The following is a 15,457-nucleotide window of genomic DNA, read 5'->3' as shown; positions in this document are numbered from 1 at the left end:
TCTTTGGACACTTTAAATATGAATTCAGTTTGATGATTTAACGCGTAGAAACATAATTTCATGGCACTAGTTGCATGGGGATAAACATAAATTGGACATAAAACAATCACATTATGTTTCATTTTCAACTTCGGAGACTTGCCCCTTTTTTTTTTTTGGCTTTCAATAAATTGTTTCGCTTACTATTCTCTTTGTTTCAAATTATTTGTTATATTTTAGAATTTCAACTTTTTAAAAACAGTGGTTTGAGAGTTATGTTAGTGAATTTGTTTTTAGAGTTATCTTAGAAATATCCAATTTTTAAATTTTAATTTAGTATAAAATATAAATAAATATAGAAATAACATTAAAAAAAAGATCAAAAGTAATGTAAAATGCCTAAGACTTCCAATAAAGGCATAAAGCGGGAGTAGTTGTTTGCCAAATTTGTCATCTTGACTCTTTGACTTTAGAATGCGTCTCCCCAATAATTAATCAAGGTTACAATACCCAGCTAATGTGGATCAGTCCTACAGAAACAAGGTTGGCCCAGAGCCTGTACCAAGTTTTCTTTGGCCCAAAATAATGTTCTGAGATATTCTGTTGATTTGTCGAGCAACCAATCAAATCTCAAACCCTTTTTTTTTTTTAGGCTATTTAGACTGCAATTAGGTGGCCCTCAAAGTTAGCGATGTCGAAAACTTGGGAGGTCAGCGAAGACTTTCACTTAACCATTTGGTTAATTTTTGTTTTTTACGAGCACGGATCCAAATTCACAGGACCCACCATGTTTGTGAACCTTGAAGTGGGCCGATAGCAGCGGCTCCATATATAATAGATTTTTTTGGGTATTTTCGAAAAATTATATGTGAAAAACCTTTACGATAAATGTTTAAATGTTTATAGGGGCTAATTACTCAAATTATTGATGAAAAAAATAAGTCGAACGAATGTTAATCTGACGGGCTGACACTAGGCTGTCAGCCCGGTAGCAAGTAGATTAACACACGGATAAAGGGCAGGGACGGTCATCAAGTGGACCATTCCTGAGTTGTTAAGGGCAAGATTTGGCCAAAAACAAAATGTGCGGTCCATATCACTAGTTGTACATCGATTTTTACAATGTGTGTGGGGCTCGCAAAATTTTATACTAAAGTTACACGTTGTGGAAACAAAGTTACGCTGTGTGCAACAAAAGTTACGTGCTGTTGAAAATGATCAAAACCGCCAGAAACAGTTGCATGTCCACTAACACATTGGCTGTCGGGCTGTCTTTAAAAAAAAAAAATCTGAATTTGCTGCCTGTAACAATTGTTTTTTACATCCCCTGTCAGATCAATATTCTTCCGACTTTTTTTTTCACCAATAATCTGAGTAATTAGCCATTTTTAGGGGATGTATTTTATGATATTTTTAGAATTAAATTTTTTTGAGATATTTTTTATAAATTAATCACCAACAACCTATCCACCCATCAATCTCCTCTTCTCTCCTCCCCTCATTCCTCCTCCCTCTTCCCCTCATAAACTTGTTAAACGGTTATTCGTAGGCTTTGGTAGATCTTGTTTTATTTGATTGCATAAATTCTACATCAGAGCTGTCTATTATGCATTCTTATTTGCCTACATATCTTTGTGGGTGATTTGGTTTTCTTAATCATGAATTATTTGGTTTTATCTGATTGCATATGTTCTACATCAAAGTTGTCTTTTATGCATTCTTATTTGGTTTGATATCTTTGTGGGTGATTTGGTTTTCTTAATCATGATTTTTTTTTTTTATCAAGGTGCTCTTGAAATGGAAGCTAGAATGTCTCCGCTGATATATGAGATAAAAATTTGTTGAATGACTTATTAACTTATTGTTTAGTATCTCCACCGCTACCATTACTATGGCCCCTCACAATTAGAGGGAGTAGGAAGGAAGGGAAGGGAAGGGAAGGGGAGGGGAAGGGGGAGGAGGAAGGAGAAGGAGGGAGAGCGGTAATAATGGTGAAGACGGCTATGGAGGTGAATAAGGAGGAAGGGAGAAATGATGGCGACAGTGGCTGCTACGTTGACAAACGAATTTTCTTTATGCAAAAGTGATTAATAAAAATGCTTTCATTGTGCTGTGCAATAGTGTGCTTATTACTCGATAACTTGACTTCAATTTATTCACTTTTTTTTTTTGGTCTTATCATAAATATCTTCTAAGTTGTACTGCTATTTTGCATGTTAATACTGTCGACACTTATTCCTTGTAAAATGGTATTACCATAATATTATGCATGAATTTAATAAAATTGTTTACACAACTTAAATATGCTATAACTTCGAAATAATGTCGAAGAGTTATCAAATTTTTCATAATCAACTTCATTTAATTCTTTCAGTCAATGTTCTCTCATTTACAATCGCCAAGCATTGTTTTTCTCTCGCCAATGTTCCTTTTGAGTTTAGATTAATCAAATCCAAAGTCTAGCAAAAAATCTGTGTAATGAAGAATAATTGGTTAAAATGTGTAGTGAAAATGGGTGAAGACAGGACAGTATAGTGTTCTTTGTGGGTCAATTTGTGGGCCGAGGATGCAAGAATACAATAAAAGACTTTTCCGATACTGGCTCACATTATGGGCCAAAGAGATTCTTAAAAACCTAAAAACAGTACAACTATGGGCCTATCCTCTGTCTTGCCACTGCATTGTTACTCTCTCTCTCCTTTTTTTTTTTTTTTTTTTTGTTGAAGGGGAAAGAGACAAGAAAGACAAGGGCTTGGGGGGCAGGCTTCGAAAAATAATTTAGTGCATGCCTTTGTCTATCCTATTTCACACCTTATAACATAAATCATTTAGAGTAAATTTTATATAAACTTACAGTGTGTACATTATCATAAGTAAATCCATGACATATAATTGAATGTACAAGTAAATGTTATGTTCGAATCGATTAAATTAACAAATGAACCAAATGGCTAGAATCTAGAGGGTTTAATTAGCACTGGCGTTTGACTCATTATGTTTCTGTATTTGGGCTGAGGACTAAAACTTTGAGACGCAGAACATTGTAGGCTCATTGGAGCCCTAGGCCTATTGGCTAGAATGTCTAATAGAAATTTAGAACATGGGCAAATAAATTACCATGCATTAACGCTCACCTTATGTACTTTTTTTTTTTTCCTTCCCAAAAAGCAGCTACCTTAGGTAAATGTTTACAAAAGAAAAATAACTACTTCATATATCCATTATATTTGAATGGAGTATTATTTGAATTATTATATTATTTTTCATGATGTGTTATATATTAAATAAAAAGATAATAACTAGTTGTGGAGTCTAGTGGGCAGGGAATCAAGTTTCCGCCCAGTAGACCGAGACTCGCATCCTGGGTTGGTAGTTTTAGGGTAGGAAGGGAATATGAGAGCGACCGAGTTTAAAAATATATATATATATATATATTAAAAAATGTGTTTACGGTGTAATAGAAACAAACGAGATGAGAAAAAATTTCCAACATTGGAACCAAACATAAAAGGATGTCCTTAAACGCTATTTTCTCAAATTGTATCCAAGTTTCGAACGAATGTCCAATTAAGTGGATGAGCGAAGCTATTGAAACCCCCCCAATTAAACATCCATTTAAAAAAAAAAAAAAAATCGAGTTGGGTCAATGACAAAATTAGTCAACTTATGGAAAGCTACTTTGCCTAGAATGCCTAAGAGTAAACTAAACGAGAAAGAAAATCAGTAAGCGGCGGAGGCGTGAAATACGCACGTGAGCCCTACCTTGAAATTAGATCGCCAAACCAAGGGCATATCCGGTACAAAACCATAATGAGCCGAAAGGCAAAGCAGTGTGAAGAAAAAAGATAAAAGCTCAAACCAACTCCACCGTTTCACTTGTTCCTTTTTGCCGTGAACCATTTGGTTCGAAACATTTATGATGTTCTCTCTTTTTTTTACATGAATTGATTGTGTATTATAAGGCATTGAGGGTGGAGTTAGGGGGTTTTTTCACAGTAGAATTTAAATATAATAATACGTTAATTTTGGAGACTTGATTTATAGTTTTACTTGTAGATTTTCTAGTCACAAAATGCTCAAATACATACACCCAGAGGATCATATGGATATGGATTTTAAACCTTACACGAGCGAAGGAAATCAAATTATTCGATAATTTTTTTTTATTAATTATAAAACAAACTGTTGCATTTAATGTCTGGAATGCCCTCATTTTAGCAGTGATAGCAAGGTAAATGCGTATAATGGTAAATCAAATTTAGCCAAGCCAAGCATTTGGAGAACGTTACGAGTGTGTTTGGATAGAAGATTATTTGCCCAAATATATTTGTTTACATCATCATTACAATTTTTAATACACGTTTTTATCTTCTCAATTACCTTTTTATCTCACATACATCACATCACAAAAAATGTTACTGCAAATAATTTACAATCCAAACACGCTTGTTGTTATTTGCATCTCATGTTTTGTCACTGGCACTTCCATCATTTGTTATATCATATAATTTAATAAATAAAAATTATATAATAAAACGATAGTGGGAATGTAAATAACAAAAAAAAAGAGAGTGTAAATAACATTTTCCCAAGCATTTTGCTAAATTATAGATTTCGTTATTTGAGCTTTAAAGGGACCTGAATCTTACATCAGCAACAAAAATTGAGAGCCGAATTAGAAAATAAATTACACCATAAATATTTCTTTTATGTCGGTGGTGAAATGAGTTGTTGCGCTCAGGCATGCTCGCGCGGTCTGATCGAGTCGCGTTGTAAGAAGGCTTTTGGGGGGCATTCCACAAGAGGGAAAATTATACTAATAATTGATTTTCAGCGATTGTGGAAAAAGATGGTTAAATATATTATAAAAAGAAAGTAAAGAAATTCAGCGGACGTGAAAGACGAAATAAATTGTAGCACAATAAAGGCGTCGAGATACGTTCACTACCACGCACGCGCGCGCGCGCACACAGAGTCACACACAGTCTCTCACATAGCAACCCCCCACCCTTCTTTTTTCTCTCTCATCCCAAAGCTTGTCGCCTCATTCTCTCTCTCTCTCTCTCTCATCCTTTCTCTCTCTAGAGAAGTGAAGGCTTTCTTTCTTTGTCCCTTATCGCCTCACTCAGAAATCTCTCTTTCTCAGAGAGAAGAGGTAAAAGAAAAAAAAGGAAAAAGGAAAGAGTTCTGGGCTTCAATTAAATTAAGCGGAGGAACTCAGAGTTTGTAATTTTTCAAGGCAAACCCTAACCCTAGCTGGGAAAAAAAAATTGCTGTTGCACCTGCCGCGGCAGCGGAGGTGGAGGGAGAAGTTGAAGAAAGATCTTGTGGTTGGAGAAGGATTGGGCGGGGGTGTATTGTGTGCGTGTGTGGCAGATGCGATTGAAGAGTGGAAGAGTCGTAGGAGGAAGAGGAATTGATGCCGCCGGAGCCATTGCCGTGGGATCGGAAGGACTTCTTCAAGGAGAGGAAGCACGAGAGGCAGGAGCCTTATCACCATCATCACCACCACCATCATCTGCACCCTACGGGTGGTGGTGGAGGAGGAGGAGGGGGCTATGGGGGTGGGATAGGGGGATTTGGGGGTGGGCCAAGATGGAGGGAGCCGCCTCATCCCCATCCCCATCCCTATCACTATGCTTCGCCTCGCTGGGTTTCTGATTTCCGCTACAGACCACCTCCTGGTGAGTTTCTACTTTGCTTTTGTATTGTCCTGTGTCTCCTATCTTTTCTTTTCAATTTTTGGATTTCCAGACCTTGGGTTGTGGTTCTCTGTGCTTTTGATGCCATTTTGGCTTTCCCTTCACTTGTGGGGGCGGTTGCAGTGAGTTTCAGTTGAGTTTTTTTTTTCTTTTTTGATAAATCAGTGGTTAAGGATCTGCAAGGTGTGAATTTTAGAAGTTTCGGGCGCTTGTAGGTGACTTAGGGGGTGGAACTTGTCTGTATCTGCTTATAGGTACAAAGATTAGTTAGGAACCATGGTAAGGAGTACTCTGTCAAATTTCGTGAATAAATTGGGCCGGGAAAGCTGTTCTAGGGGAGTAGAGTTTGAAATAGATTTTTGGTAGTTAGATGCCGAAGTAGTTTTTATTTTTTTCTGATACCCGTTTATTATCTAGTTTGCCGTATTTGTAGGGCTTTAGACAGACTTTTCCTTTAAAATTTGGCAGATCTGAAGTTTTGATACTGATGTATTTGTATATTATTGGTCCATGAGTGCTGTTTCGTAGATCTGTGGTTTTTGTTGATTGCTTTTGGGAATGCCTAATTTTGGCAGCGATGCTAATTTATCCTTATTTTTTTATTTGTGGTTGGAGGGTATATTCTTTGCTTGTGTTGATTTTTTGGTGCTTTCCTTTGCCCTGTTTTTGGGGTTTGAATTTTTTGGCTGAAGGTTATGGTAAGCAGGGTGGTAGACACCTTTATCCAGAAGAATCCAGTCACGGGTTTGTGCCATCTCGGCCCAGTGACAGGGTGTTTGAAGATGAAAACTGTCGGGGATCTGTGTCTGGAAAGTACAGTAGAAGCAACAGAGAAAGCAGGGGCCCTTTTGGGCAGAAGGACTGGAAAGGTCAATCGTGGGAGGCCACTCCATCACCCAATGCTCCTGGAAGACCACTTGAAACCAGCGATCAGCACAGGTCAGTGGATGAGATGCAAACATGCACTTCCTCCCACCCTCATTTGGACTCTGCAAACTCATGGGATCAATCTCACTTGAAAGATCAGCACGAGAAGAGCAGTGGGGTGGTAAATGCATTGGGCAGCTCTGGCCAGAGACTTGAAAGGGAGAATTCTCTAGGCTCAATGGATTGGAAGCCTCTGAAGTGGACTCGCTCTGGAAGCTTGTCTTCACGGGGTTCTGGTTTCAGCCACTCAAGCAGCTCCAAAAGCATGGGAGCAGACTCCAATGAAATGAAGGCCGAGGTGCAGCCAAGCAATGTGACTCCTGTTCAATCTCCTTCCGGGAATGCTGCTACACCTGTTGCTGCTCCCGCTGCAGCCTACGAGACATCTGCTGGTGCATCTGAAGAGATGAGTTCACGCAAGAAACCACGCCTTGGTTGGGGTGAAGGGCTGGCAAAGTATGAGAAGAAAAGAGTTGAAGGTGTTGATGATACTACACTGAAGAACGGGACAATTATCTGTAGCAGCAGCAGAGAACCTTTGCATTTGCATTCCTCGCACCTGGCTGATAAAAGCCCTAGAATTACAGCCTTTTCAGACTGTGCATCTCCAGCTACACCCTCTTCTGTTGGTTGTAGTTCCTCACCAGGTAAATTTGAGGGTTTTTTGCTTAAGAAATATGTCCACAAATGCCACTCTTTCTAGGTACTTTGAGTGTTCACTAAATGTCTTAGTTTCAGACTTGAGCACCTTTTCTCCTTACACCCCATGATAGAGAGATCGATAGAGAGAGAGAATAAATGAGGATGCATTTGTGAACTTTAGGATCTGATTATTGTCATCGTTAGGGAGAAGGGATTCTGCCAATCCATCTAACTGCAGTTCCATTAATCTCACTGTGGTGCTTGAGGTTCGACTGGTTATCATTATATTCTCTTAAAAGGCTAGCAATCTTCACTGACCACTATGAGCAAAGTTAGGGAATTTCTTTACTTGCTTCTTGTGCTGCTTCTCGTGTTCTTCATTTAGCCTAGTACAAAATCAAGTTTTTTTTGGTGATCATGACAATTTGTGTGGATAGTTTATTATTTGCATAATTTTATTTGCTTGCATCATAAACACATTTTCCAACTACCTTTTTGTCTCACATACATCATATCAAAAAGTGCTATTGTGTTTAAAAAAATTTTCCCAAATGATCTCCTATCCAAACATGCTCAATGTTTCTACAGCCAGTCTTCCATCAAGTTCAATTTCTGTGGGCTTTTTATTCTCATTTTCAATTTTTACTCGGATGGTTGGCCAGCTGAAACATTTGTAATGCAGTGTTATCTTTTTTTTTTTTTCCCCCTATTATTAGTGAATTGTTAAAGCTTGGCCTTTGATGGTCTTGAAAATGAAGATGCTTTGCATTGAGAACTGCATTTAGGACATTTATTGAGCTGCATAATGAAGATTTTGGTTCAGTTGGACAGTAGGCCTGAGTCAATATGGATATGAGAGTGTTTTTGAAATTGCTTTAAAATAAACTAAACTAGTTCACATTGCTAACTGGTTTTTAATTTGAAGATCTTGTACCATTCTTCGTGGCCATTTAACCAAATTATTTTGCTGTCACACTTCGGTTCTAACCATAAATCAATCATAGCACTATTAAATTTTTGACGGGTTTTGGCAGTGAATGCTGGTTCGTATAATTCAATTGCAAGACATATTGGTCATACATGGTCTTTAGCTTGACAAAAATCATCAAGTTCTAGATGTGCTTTGTTAATGAATTGGGAAGAATTATACAATTCTGTATATAGATTCTAATTGGCATAAGTAGGGTTTGTATCTAGTTGTTCAACCTAGTATTCTCTTAAAATAGTGCATTTGAGAACTTCATATTTAAGAGTTTAAAGTTTTGCCTTCTTGTAACTAGCAGGTCTTGAGGAGAAGCAGTTCATCAAAGCGCCAAGTGTTGATAATGAGGCTACTAATTTAAGTCCCAGTATTGCGTCTCAGGACCATCGGGACCATATTGAAGGAGCAACTTTTAACTTGGAGAATTTGGACCTTGCTGAGAGCGGTCATTTCAACTCTGCGATCAATGAGTTGCTTCTATCTGATGACCTGATCTCTGTAGATTCTGGCTTCGTTAAATCCACTGCAATTAACAAGTTGTTGGTGTGGAAAGGTGATGTTCTAAAGAAGCTGGAGATGACCGAGTCTGAGATTGATAGGCTTGAAGGTGAGTTGAAGACATTGGCATCCATACCTGAAAGCAGCTGTCATCATCCAGCTGTTTCCAACTCCCTGCCTATGGATTGTTTTTCAAAACCTGCTGAAGAACAAGATGTTACGTCCAGTATTTCTCATAGGCCTGCCCTGTTGGATCTTGGATCATCTGGGCACAATGATGCAGAGAAAATGCCTAATGTGCTGGTGGATGACCATGCCAAGGTCAAAGATGAGGATGTAGATAGTCCAGGTAGTGCAACTTCTAAATTTGTTGAAGTCGTCTCTTCAGGGAAAGATGCGTCTCCATCTGAACCAGGCAATGAGCCAGGCAATGACAGTGTATGTATCTCAAATACAGATTGTGCTATGTCAAAAAACCTGGAATTAAGTTATGTTGGTAATGGGGTGCATGAGGACAATGGAGGAGAAAATTTTCAACTGGTTGCTAGTTGTTCTCCGACTCATTTGGATGAAATTAGCTTATGTGATGATAAAGAGCTTAAGTTATGTGAATCAATATTTGCTTCCAACAAAGAGTCTGCAAGTAGAGCTGCTGAAGTATTTAATAAGTTATTGCCAGCTGATCTTTGTAAGTTTGATATCTCGGGTGTTTGTTCTTTGAAAAGCAATTCCATTGTTAAGGAAAATTTTCTGAGGAGAAAGCGTTTCCAGCAATTCAAGGAAAGATGTATTGCTCTCAAGTATAGGGCCCTTCAGCATCTTTGGAAGGCAGATGTTTGCTCCCTTTCTATGAGGAGATTTCGTGTGAAGTCTCATAAAAAGCTGGATCTAAGCTTGCGCACGGTGCTGAACAGCTCCCAGAAACATCGTACATCATTTCGTTCTAGATTGTCTTCACATGGTAAGCAATTTTTAACTTGGTTATGTGTGCTTTTAAAGTCTACTAGTATCTGATTATGAACATGCCCATGCCAGACTGCAATACCTGAAAAATTTGTGTTGGTGTTACAATTTGGCTGAAGTTGTGCTTTGGATAGAAAATTTAAGTTTCATTTGTACTTTGAACCAATTTAATTTCTAAAACTACAAGTGGTTACAAACTTGGGATTAATTTGGCCTTGTGCAAATCTAAATCTGGCCAAACTGGTTGAAAATCAAGTTTTTTTTGAGTTCAGGGCCCCTATAAAATAAATTTTCTGCTGCTTTATTGCAAAAATTTGAACTGTTAATAAGTAAAATCATAAGGAAAATTAATGTTTAAAATTTAAAAAGTGGTTTGCAGTCTGATTTAAGAAAAGAAAGCCACAGAAGTTGGTACCATGTGGATTTGTTTTTGCAATATCGGACCTGAAGTTATGATAATGTTTATTTTACATTGTAAGGCAAGGAGCTTGCATGTGGGTATTATATTCATACTTGATGTTCAGAGTTATGAAATATGTTGTGATTTTGTTGCATTCCTCTGGTACTTGTTTTTATAATGTCTCTGCCCCTATGACTAAGAATCAATATTTTGCTCCCAATTTTTCTGCTTTTGTTGTTGAGTTAGATTCTCGAGTTTCTTCTTCTACATTGTGGACACAATAGGGGACATGGAAAGAGTAGAAAAGGGGTCTTCGTTTTTGGTGTAGTTGGACTTTACTTAACCTGGGCCTAGTGTACAATTTGCTTTTGATTGTCTTCATATGTTAGGAGTAGTTAGCCGAGGCATGCTGGCAGTTTTGTGGATGTGTTGCCTCTGCAGATATCGACATGGTGGTTCTGTCTGATACTTTTTTGTAGCTTTGGATGTCTTGTTTCTTGTCACCAGGTTCATGAATCATTTGAGATATATAGTCATTTAGACTGTTAATAAGCTTGAGTCTGGAGTTATTATTTGTTGTGGAACTTATGAAGTGGTAGCCCTTATTGGTTAGGGATGTGGCAGACGCGATTAACATTGGCATCACAGAATCTCTTTTAATAGTTGTATGGTTATTGTAGGTGTGAGGTGTTGAATCTTGTGGTTCCTCTTACTTATTTATGATAGTTTGTCTATTTATGAGTACATTTGATGCTATGTATGAGTTTGACTGGATTTAAGTTTGCTTCAAGTGTTGGGATGGAGTGGTGAATCTATATGCACCTTTTATGATCATAATCTCAGTATATTTGACTGACCTGTAAGGCTGGTGGATTGGGTATTTGATGGTGTTGGAATTGTAGACAGATTTGGTAAGAAATGGCCTTTCGACTTGGTGTAAGATTTGATTAAGAAATGTAGTAATTGCGGGGATGGTGAATAATAAGCTTTTGATACCTTTTTGTTGTTTAGATTCTGTTATTATTTGCACTACCTTGCTTCCATGCAAAGGAATTGGGAGGATTTAGTAGGCTGTTACTGTTTTAGGGAGGATTCCTGTATATTTGCTTCCCTGATTTGTTAGTTTTTGTATTTGCTTTGGTACTGCTGACTGATGGGAGATTGGACCCAAAAAACTGTTGAGTCGTGCCTGGTTAAGGAAACGTGGTAATGTTAATGTGCTTAAGCATACGGACTTTTATTTGTTTTAGTGTATAAGTTATGCATGCCTGGTTAAGGAAATGTGGTAATGTTAATGTGCTCAAGCATACTAAAATTTAGAAAGAAGGGAAAGGAGGCTTGTTCTTTGCAATATAGGTTTCTTTGATGAATAAAATTCACGTGGGCCCTTTTTTAAGGTTTTTCTGTGTTGATTGATGTGTGCACCTTTTATAACGTATCTTTAGGCATGGTATACCTTGACTCTTGGAAAGCTACAGGTAGATGCAAAGAAAATGATATTTCTTGTGTAGTGTACTTATTTTATCTTCTCTACGAGATCTGGCATAAGCTACAAATTTGAACTGGCATGGACCTTGTGTTGATTTTTGTGCCCCTGCTTTATTGTTCTTGCAGATGGAAATGTAAGTTCCGGGTCCAATACAGTGATGATGAATTTTATAAGCAAGTTACTTTCAGATTCCCAGGTTAAACCCTGCAGGGATACTTTGAAGATGCCTGCTATGATCTTGGATAAGAAGGAGAAGATGATATCAAGGTTCATTTCCAGTAATGGTTTGGTGGAAGATCCTAGTGCTGTTGAGAAAGAAAGGTCTATGATCAACCCATGGACATCTGAAGAGAAGGAAATGTTCATGGATAAGCTTGCCGTACATGGCAAAGACTTCACTAAGATAGCTTCTTTTCTTGTTCACAAAACAACAGCAGATTGCGTTGAGTTTTACTACAAGAATCACAAGTCTGATTGTTTCAAGAAAACCAAGAAGCATCCTGAATATCCAAAGCAAGGCAAAAGTTACACTGCTAATAATTACCTGGTTGCATCGGGGAAAAGGTGGCATTGTGAGGCCAATGCTGCTTCACTGGATATTCTTGGAGCAGCTTCAGCAATTGCAGCTAATGTTGATGATGGCATGGAAATCCAACAGACATCTACTTCAAAATACTTGCTTGGTAGGTCTAGCGATTATAAATCATCAAAAGGAGATAATGGTCTTTTAGAAAGGTTGAGCAGTCTTGATGCAGATAACAATGAGAGAGAAACTGCAGCTGCTGATGTTTTGGCTGGCATCTGTGGTTCGTTATCATCAGAAGCTATGAGTTCTTGCATTACAAGTGCTGTTGACCCTGGAGAGGGTTACCATGAATGGAAATACAGCAGAGTGGGTTCATCAAGCAGGTTGCCATTGACCCCAGAAGCTATGCAGAATGGTGACGAGGATACTTGTTCTGATGAAAGTTGTGGGGAGATGGATCCTACTGATTGGACTGATGAAGAGAAGGCTATCTTCATTCAAGCTGTGTCATCTTATGGCAAGGATTTTGCTATGATCTCTAGGTATGTCAGCACTCGGTCAAGGGAGCAGTGCAAGGTTTTCTTCAGCAAGGCCCGTAAATGCCTGGGATTAGACATGATAAGCCCAGGACCTGGCAATGTGGTTAGACGTGATGCTAGTGGTGGCAGTGACACTGATGACGTGGGTGTTGTGGAAACTGGTTCGATCACATGCAGTGAGAAATCAGGAGTCAAATTGGAAGTAGACTTGCCATGTCCTGAAGTGAAGTTGAACATTGAGCCTGATTCCGCAGGATTAGCCAATGTCAATCCTGACCTGAACCACTTGGAGGAAATTAGCGGGACAGGAGATCGGGCTGCTGTCGAAGCTGGACTTCAGTCAAAGAATTTGACTGATGACTCTCAGATGGAGGAAAAACCAGAGCAGGAAGCTGATGGGAATGGCGATATCCAATCTGTTCATAGTGGTGAGGTGGAGCAAGGAACTGCTGTTACAACCAGAGGAGTTGGAGAGACCTCTGACAGTGCTAATACATTAGATACTCAAATTCATAGTGGAGCTTTGGAGAAGCGGGATGAGCACCTTGATGCAGAGATGGAAGGGCTAAGCCCAGTGTCATGGGAAAGTAGCATAAATGATAGAAAGGAGAAAGATGATGCGAATCAGAAAGATGTGAATGGCATGGACCAAGATTTGAAGTCTACTCCAGATGGTGATATATCTGGGGACCGGCAGATTGGTGTGTTGGAAACTGATTCTGTGGGAAGACCTTGTGTTGTCCCAATCGAGCAGAATGGTTTTCCAGCTCCCATGAAGTCAGTACCTCAGTCATGTGCTGTAGAATGTCAGACTCCTAATGAGGCTACATCATCAGCCCTTGAGGCGGTGAAGATTAGTGGCGAGCAGGGTCATCAAGTTACTAGGGTTGGAGAGAAGCTCCGTTCTGGAAGTTCCTTGCTGGGAAGTGTTGATCCCTGCCAGATCCTTAAAGGCTATCCATTACCACCCTCGACAACTAGGGAGGTGAATGGCAACAGCAGTTGCAGAAGATCTGCTACCCCTCAAAGCTTCCCAAAGGTGGACAATAATTTCCATCGTGATCGCCATTTGGCTCATGATTCTTACCTTCAAAAGTGCAATGGTGTGAAACATTATAGTTCAATAGCTGAACTTCCATTCAAATTTCGGGAACAGTCCAGGGATATTAATCCTGACCATCAGTCGGGCAGTCCATCAGATGTCGAAAAACCTCGCAGGAATGGTGATGTGAAATTATTTGGTCAAATTCTTACAAAGCCTTCGTATCAGCCAAAATCAAGTTCTAGTAGACAACAAAATGGAGATAATGAGAATCAGCAATCCAAGATTGGCAAGCCACTTGGCACAAAATTCGCCAGTGATCAAGCTATAGGTGGAAATTTATCTCAGACGAAGTTGGATCGCAATAACCTTCTGGGTACTGAGAACCTTCCTGTGAGGAGTTTTGCATATTGGGATGGGAGTAGAATTCAAACTGGACTCCATTCCTTGCCTGATTCTGCCATGCTACTGGCAAAGTATCCTGCTGCATTTGGAAATTATGTATTGCCTTCGTCCAAATTGGAGCAGCTGCCGGTACATGGAGTGAACAATGGTGAACGGAGTCTGAATGGATCAGCTGTGTTTCCGGCTAGAGAAATTGGTAGTAGTAATGCTGCTGCTGATTATCAAGCTTATAGGAGTCGAGAACTGCAGCCTTTTACTCTTGATATGAAGCAGCGGCAAGATGCGGTGCTGTCAGAGATGCACAGAAGGAATGGCTTTGATGTAGTCTCGGGGATGCAACAAGCAGCAAGAGGATTGGTTGGGATAAACGTTGTTAGTAGAGCAGGGATTCTGGTTGGAGGTCAGTGTACAGGGGTTTCAGATCCAGTAGCAGCAATCAAAATGCACTATTCTAAGGCTGAGCAATTAAATGGTGGGCAAACTGCGAGCATCATTAGAGAGGATGATTCTTGGAGAGGTAAGGGGAGCATAGGCAGGTAGTAGTGCAGAATGGGCCTTTCATGGGGGAGGCCCTCAGTGGCAAATTTATCTTTTTTTTTTTGCCGCATTGTATAATAGTTTTGGGTAACTTCAATTCAGTAATGATAGGGCAGTTGGGGCGGGGTTCAGGACCGTCTTTTTGTCAACAGAATTTTAGGTGCTTGTAATATTTGCAGCAGCTTGTATTTGTTGTATTTGATGAAAATACAGAAATAATCTGTTCAAAGGTATGGGAGGAGGTAGTTCAGTTTTTGATGCACTTTTTTTTTTTTTATTTTGCCTGGACTTTTGTATGCATTGTGCTAAAAATGTTTTCCCGGAGTATAATCTTGTCACACATTTGGCGATGTCCTTTTTGGCCTTCTACCTTTAATTCCTAGCGCTGCGAAAGATAAGAAACAGATAGTAGTGAATGATGGAATTGTGGTGGGGGAGGGAGGGAGTGGTGACTCTGGTGGTGTTTTTTAGTTTGGAGACTGCTGCGTGTGGCAGCCCAGATTTTTTTCCCTTCCCCCGCAACTTCAGCCTAGATTAGTGGTGTTTATATTTTAGTGTATATCCATCTAATATATATATATATATATATATATATATATATATATATATATATACACACAGAGACACACATGCATGCATGTCCATGTCTCCATTAATTTAATTGTTTTGGGGGGGTTTCAAGAATCCAGCGCCATTGATGACAGCTGTATGGAGTATGGAAAATACTACTACTGGTAGTGCAGATTTATTACATAAAAACAAAGGCAGATGAAAACAAAAGACTTTCACAAGCAGTCAACGTCAGCCTGAAATATCTCCTATTTGT

General features: G+C 39.1%; 1 protein-coding gene across 1 annotated transcript; it reads left to right on the top strand.

Annotated features, from left to right (window-relative positions):
- The first annotated feature begins 5,028 nt into the window (after nt 1-5,028).
- LOC113756173 lies at nt 5,029-14,893 on the top strand. The gene is made up of 4 exons (XM_027299945.1): nt 5,029-5,663; nt 6,374-7,255; nt 8,534-9,691; nt 11,708-14,893. The coding sequence occupies exons 1-4, from the start codon at nt 5,399-5,401 to the stop codon at nt 14,632-14,634; spliced, it is 5,232 nt and encodes a 1,743-aa protein (XP_027155746.1). The 5' UTR covers nt 5,029-5,398; the 3' UTR covers nt 14,635-14,893.
- Nucleotides 14,894-15,457: the final 564 nt, after the last annotated feature.

The sequence above is a fragment of the Coffea eugenioides genome, chromosome 2 (genome assembly GCF_003713205.1).
Source record: "Coffea eugenioides isolate CCC68of chromosome 2, Ceug_1.0, whole genome shotgun sequence".
NCBI classification, from domain to species: domain Eukaryota; kingdom Viridiplantae; phylum Streptophyta; class Magnoliopsida; order Gentianales; family Rubiaceae; genus Coffea; species Coffea eugenioides.
Note: the sequence above shows the minus strand (reverse complement) of the source record. Positions and strands in the feature narration are given on the sequence as shown.

Bases quoted from the DNA above. Each gene is read 5' to 3' on its own strand.
- LOC113756173 (XM_027299945.1), top strand. From the start codon at position 5,399: ATGCCGCCGGAGCCATTGCCGTGGGATCGGAAGGACTTCTTCAAGGAG. The intron at 7,256-8,533 runs GTAAATTTGAGG...TGTAACTAGCAG, and splicing joins TGGTTGTAGTTCCTCACCAG to GTCTTGAGGAGAAGCAGTTC. The intron at 9,692-11,707 runs GTAAGCAATTTT...TTGTTCTTGCAG, and splicing joins TTCTAGATTGTCTTCACATG to ATGGAAATGTAAGTTCCGGG.